Source organism: Astatotilapia calliptera, chromosome 20, assembly GCF_900246225.1.
Source record: "Astatotilapia calliptera chromosome 20, fAstCal1.2, whole genome shotgun sequence".
NCBI classification, from domain to species: Eukaryota; Metazoa; Chordata; class Actinopteri; order Cichliformes; family Cichlidae; genus Astatotilapia; species Astatotilapia calliptera.
The window spans coordinates 4,757,937-4,763,971 of record NC_039321.1 but is presented as its reverse complement, the minus strand read 5'-3'; the positions used below and the strand labels follow the sequence as shown (position 1 = coordinate 4,763,971).

General features: G+C 42.6%; 1 protein-coding gene across 1 annotated transcript; it reads left to right on the top strand.

Annotated features, from left to right (window-relative positions):
• Nucleotides 1-1,200: 1,200 nt before the first annotated feature.
• Nucleotides 1,201-2,616, top strand: LOC113013999 (uncharacterized). The gene is made up of 2 exons (XM_026155281.1): nt 1,201-1,373; nt 1,515-2,616. Exon 2 carries the CDS (start codon nt 1,601-1,603, stop codon nt 2,594-2,596), a length of 996 nt encoding a protein of 331 aa, XP_026011066.1. The 5' UTR covers nt 1,201-1,373; nt 1,515-1,600; the 3' UTR covers nt 2,597-2,616.
• The last annotated feature ends 3,419 nt before the right edge of the window (nt 2,617-6,035 follow it).

The window sequence follows — 6,035 nt, the reverse complement described above, 5'->3', positions numbered from 1 at the left end:
CTTCTTTATCTCATAGTGGACAGAAATTATTTTTGGAGTGGCACAAATAATTTGTGTGGCATCAGATTTGATGCAGAACAGCTGATTGTTCTGTAAATAGTTTGAAATGTTTATTTAAAAATGCCTTGGCTGCATTTAAAAAAAAATAGCTGCAAAAAAACTTTGTTGTTTGCCAAACTCAGTAACTTTTTTGAAGAAATAACTATATAATTAACTGCCCAGCATTGGTCATTATATACTGTATTTTGCAGACAGAGTTACAGGACTCTCTCCCAGACCACAGACTCATACTCATAATACAAGTCAGAGCTTTATAAAAAAAAAAGAAAGAAAAGAAAGTTGTGTTTTCGAAATTGGAGTTTCAATTTCAATTTTATTTCTATAGCACATTTAAGAGTCACAGGTACAACAAAGTGCTTCACAGACGAGCCATATTTGCAGATTTACAACAAAAGAGAACAGTCAACAACAAAGAAATACAGTTATAGGATGGTAATATTATTACAAGCACGAACCGGGAGGAAATTATACTAAGTAGTTTGAAAGGCGAGCTTAAACAAATGGGTTTTTAACCGTGACTTGAAAGATTGAATAGTTTCCGACGCACGGACATCAACTGGCAAGCTGTTCCAAAGTTTTGGTGCAGCAAAAGCAAAGGCACGATCCCCTTTCGTCTTTAGTCGAGACATTGGTTGCATTAGGAGCCCCTGATTAGAGGATCTGAGTGCCCTTGTGGGGATATATAAATTAAGAAGGTCAATCAGATAACTAGGTGCCAGGTTATTTAAAATTTTAAGTTCTACATACTACACAGGTCATGAACAAGATTTTTTTAAATTTTCATTGTAAGTGGGCTAAAGCAGTTAATTAAAAGTAGCCTAACATAAATGTAAAAACTGACAATGAAAACTGTCGGTTTAACCCTGCCTGCGCTGGCCTGACCTGCAAAGTTTAAGGTGTGCACTGCACAATTTACCCCACAAGGTTGTGCTGTTGAGTCAGATAAGTTCTCATGCAGAAGTGGCATAGAATAGAGATTGAAAAATGTGACGTCATTCAAGGGGAAAACCGCAAAGGATTGTGGTAACTCGTGGCAAGAGCTACTAGCGCACACAGGCTTTCAATTGAAATCAGTTACACAGCGATAAAAAGAAACCAAAAATGGCAAGAAGCTGTTGTATTATTAACTGCACAAGCCGGGCGAGCAACAGCCGCGTGAAGCCGACGGGTAAAGCGACTGGTTTTTATCGGATTCCGGCGTGGAGCAGAAATATTCCAAGCCATGTCTCCGAAGTCAAGAAGAGGCGACGGATGGCCTGGATTGCCGCTATCCGAAGACCTAATATAACGTTCGAAAACACTCCACCTCACATGTTAGTCTGCTCCAAGCATTTCCACAAAGTGTTTTGTAGTAGTTAATACGTCTTATTTGGCGCTGAACAGAAATCATCGCGCTATGCTCCTTTGATCATAAAATGATCTTGTCTTTGTCTGTATGCATGTGTGTTTTTCAGCACCTGTCACTACGGAAACTACAGCTGAGATCCAACCACAGCAGATAACTCCACAGCACGAGGATGAAGATCTGCAGGACTGTAAAATGTGTTCTCTAAGGTTACAAGAAATAGCACACCTGCAGGAAGAAAACCTAATATTACAAAAAGAACTGTCCAAAAGGAAATTAGACATGGGATTCTTGAAAGATAACAACTCTAAAGTTAAATTCTACACAGGGCTGCCTTCTTTTGCTTTACTAATGGGGGTGCTACAACAAATCAGCCCGAGCTTGCCAGACACTGACAGGAACATTTCCCAGTTTCAGATGCTCTTGTTGTCTCTCATGCGTTTAAGACTCAACCTTCCAACTGCACATATTGCACACCTCTTTGATATTAGCCGGACAACCACATCCACTGTATTTAACATTACTGTAAATGTGCTATATGCTCACCTCAGTCCACTGGTGCACTGGCCGGGAAGACATTGCATACAGGCCAGTATGCCACACCAGTATGTTGAGATGTTTGGTGACCGGGTGACAGTTATTATTGACTGTTTTGAACTGTTCATAGAGAGAGCACAAAATTTACGCGCCATGGCGGAGACGTATTCCACATACAAAAGTAGACACACAATGAAATATCTCATTGGCATCACACCACAAGGGACCATCTCTTTCATTTCTAAAGGATGGGGAGGGCGTACCAGCAATAAACGAATAGCTGAAACATCTGGCTTTCTACAGAAGCTGTCACCTGGGGACATAGTGCTCGCTGACCGGGGTTTTGATATCAAGGAAAGTGTTGCCTTAATGGGTGCCACTTTAAAAATCCCAGCATTTACACGGGGTCGTAGTCAGCTACAAGCAAAAGATGTGGAGGACACACGAAAACTGGCACATGTCAGGATCCATGTTGAACGCGTTATAGGCTGTCTACGGTCCAAGTACACTATCCTAAATGACACCATCTGTTTAGGTTTTGTGGTGCCATGTGAAAGTGAGAACATGACTTTGCTGGATAAGATAGTCGCTGTGTCATGTGCGCTCACAAATATGTGCCCAAGTGTTGTTGTGAAGCATGCAAGTGATGAATAACTGTTTTCCAATTTGTTGTATCAATTGTTTGTTGTGGTTGTTATTGTTTTGTTGTGCAGCTGTTTTTTTATACAAATCAGCAAATAATGCACAACGGTATACTATTTTGCCTTTGTCCTGTAAGCTTCTGTCACGGTCTCGCTGGCAGACCGTGGGGATGTGGGGAAAGGAGGACCCAAAATGCAGGACTCTACAGTGCAACAGTGTTTATTTACAGTGGTGACAATCCGAACAACAATAAATCCCCCCGTGCGATCCCAACTCCCGTTCCGTGTCTTCTCCTTTAGCCCGTGCTCCGTGCTCTGTCTCCGTTCCCTGTGTACTCTCCGTGTGCTGCCTCCTGGTCGCCACAATTCCTCGGGAAGTCACTCAACGATCCAGCGTCGAGGAGCTCTCAGCCACACTGTTTTGAAGCTCCTCTGACGAGGCTTGATTGGCGCCAGGTGTGTGGATTCCTGGGTGGGACCGGTCAGCTGGCAGGGCCACACCCACCAGGCCTAAAAGTGCCTGCCACGACCGCACCCTCACACACACACACACACACACACACACATGCACATAAACACCTGACAGTACACCAACACGGAAAGCAGGACAGCGGACACAACCATAATAACAATAATCACAATAACCACGATAATAACAATAGTCCACACTGCTCACAGACCCCGAATCCCTGGAACTGGGTCCGTGACAGCTTCAATAGTAACATGTAACACTGTTGTCAGTTATAAATAAAGACAGTCCTGATGAAAGACTTGTGCAACACTTACTTTATTTGTATTGGTTCTGACACTGTATATTAGTACAAACTGAAAAGAAAGAGATTGCGTCGGCCCATTCTGGACATAAAGAGATAATTAACAGCACAGCTGTAAAGTGCAGTGGTGCAAATCGGCAAATATTTACAACAAAGTATGACTGTTGTGACAGACATTTATAGCAATGTAAACATCTTATAATTCACTGTGAGTGACAGAACACCAGGTAACACAAACCATAGAGTGCAGAGTACAGGAAGATGGGTCCACCTTAAAGTGACACTAAACATGAAATCACAATAAAGTCCTTCAATATAAGAGAGTTGTCTCTGAACGGGTGTAATTGAAATACTGTCTGGTTAGTTTTCTATGCAAGCTTTTTTCTTTCGTTTTTTTTTTTGTCAAGGTAACATCCATGGAATGTGGCCCTTGTGAAACACTGGGTTCTGGACCAGTGTAGTGATTGGCCAAGAGCTCAGGCATCACAACTTTGTAGAAGAAATCCTGAGCGACAGGCAGCATTTTAGCCCACAAGTCTACATCTGGCATCACACGTGTAATAACACAAGCTTCGGTTGTCCACACAACAAAGTCACAAAAGTGTATTGGAACCGACAATGAACTTCTTGCGGTGCTGCAAATGCGTGCATTTGATGCGGCGCTTGGATCGTTTTGCCACGAGTTACCGGCATGCAGTGCGCGAAAGTCACGTGGTCTGTCAATCTCTATAAAAGTGTTTGATTATCGCTTGTAGCTGATGTTGCACAATGTAGCAAAACAATTTAGCAGCAGACGGTAAGCCAACACATGTTGCTTCAAATTCTCTTATAATAAATGGAAATTAAAATTAGTTTAAACAACACAATTTCCATCTAATCACAGCAGAGATAGTGAAGGTAGATGAGTTTCAAAACCTTGGATAAGTCCAGTCTCCTGGAAAGAGGTTGGACTATATCCCAGTATCCCCTTGGCTTGCTACCAATACGTTGGTGTTTCTCCCTGTAGACAAGAGGGTTCCCTGAAACCTCTGGTCAGGTAATGGCCGGGCTTCTTGGAGTCCCAGGGTGGGGTGCTCCACCTGGTGACTCCCATCGTTTTGGGAGACTTCAGTGCTCATGTAGGCAATAACAATGTAACCTGGAGGGGCACAATTGAGAGGAACAGTGTGTTCTGTTACTGAATTTCTGTGCAAACCACAGTTTATCAATAACAAAGACCATGTTTGATCATAAGGGTGTCCACCCTCGGCCAGAAGGTCAGTGATTTTACAATTGTATCAGCAGATCTGCAGCTGTATGTTCTGGACTCTAGTGAAGAGAGGGGCTGAGTGTGAAGCAGCGTGAATGAGAATCAGCACCTCCAAGTCTTAGGACACCTCAGTCAGAAGTAGGTGGAGTGTCCACCCCGGGTCAGAAACAAGTTATTGGCCCAAGTGGAGGAGTTCTTGAGGTCTGGTTCACAAGTGAAGACAGAGGATAGCAGGACATCCACTGACAGATTGGTGTTGTGGCTGCAGTGATGCCAGCCATACTGGTCCATCATGGTGAAGAGAAACCTGAGTGTAAAGACAAAGTTCTTGATCTACATCCCTACCCTCACCTATGGTCACGAGCTCTGGGTAGTGTTTGAAAAAAAGAGATGGCAGATACAAGCAGCAGAAATTAGCTTTCTCAGAAAAGTGGCTGGCCTCCCCCTTAGAGATAGGGTGAGGAGCTTGGCTATCGGGAGGGGCTCAGAGTAGAGCCGCTACTGCTCCACATCAAAAGGAGCCAGTTAAGGTGATTCAGACATCTGACAAGGATTATTATTATTATTATTATTAATATTATAACTTTATTTCAGACATATACAACCTCCTGGGTGAGGTGTTCTGGGCATATCCCACCAGGAGGAGGTCCCAGGGCAGACCCAGGACATGCTGGAGAGATTATATCTGTCAGCCTGAACGCCTTGGTGTTCCCCCGTATTGGAGGTAACTGGGGAGGTCTGGGCTTCCTTGCTTAGGCTACTGCCCCCATGACCCAGATAAGTGGAATTAGTTTTGCTGTCACTGAAGTTTAAAATTAACGCCATCCAGGCTTTGATTTCACTGAAACATTCTAACAGAGCCTTTAATGAGCTGCCATCATTTCACGGTGTGGGACGGAGAGATTTCGCAGGTCTTTCCTCCCCACTGCTGTCAGACTCCATAATAAAGACTTTAACTGATCAAGCACACACATCCATACATATGCAATAATACTAAGTGCAATAATCCTTTCTGTCATCGTTGTATTTTTACTCAGTTGTATATAGTATTTGTATTTGTATTCTATTTTTATCTTATTGTATATTTGTTTTATTTTATTCTACTGTATATAGTATTTTATTCTATTCTGTACAGTTGTGTACTGTATTTATTCTTATTGTATTCTAATTTTTGCCTCATAACTTTTGCACTGTCCACTTCCTGCTGTGACAAAACAAATTTCCCACGTGTGGGACTAATAAAGGTTATCTTATCTTATCTTATCTTATCTTATCTTATCTTATTTGTATGTATGACCTCTGTATCTCTGACCTCTGATGGAGGAATCCAGACAGTGAACATCCAGCAACATCAGTTACAATGTGTTTCCTCAGCACACTTTAAAATCAACTGGGTTGTACGAGCCATTTATAAATAAGGGCGTTATGTC

Excerpts from the sequence above, each read along its gene's own strand:
- LOC113013999 (XM_026155281.1), top strand. The coding sequence starts at position 1,601 with ATGTGTTCTCTAAGGTTACAAGAAATAGCACACCTGCAGGAAGAAAAC.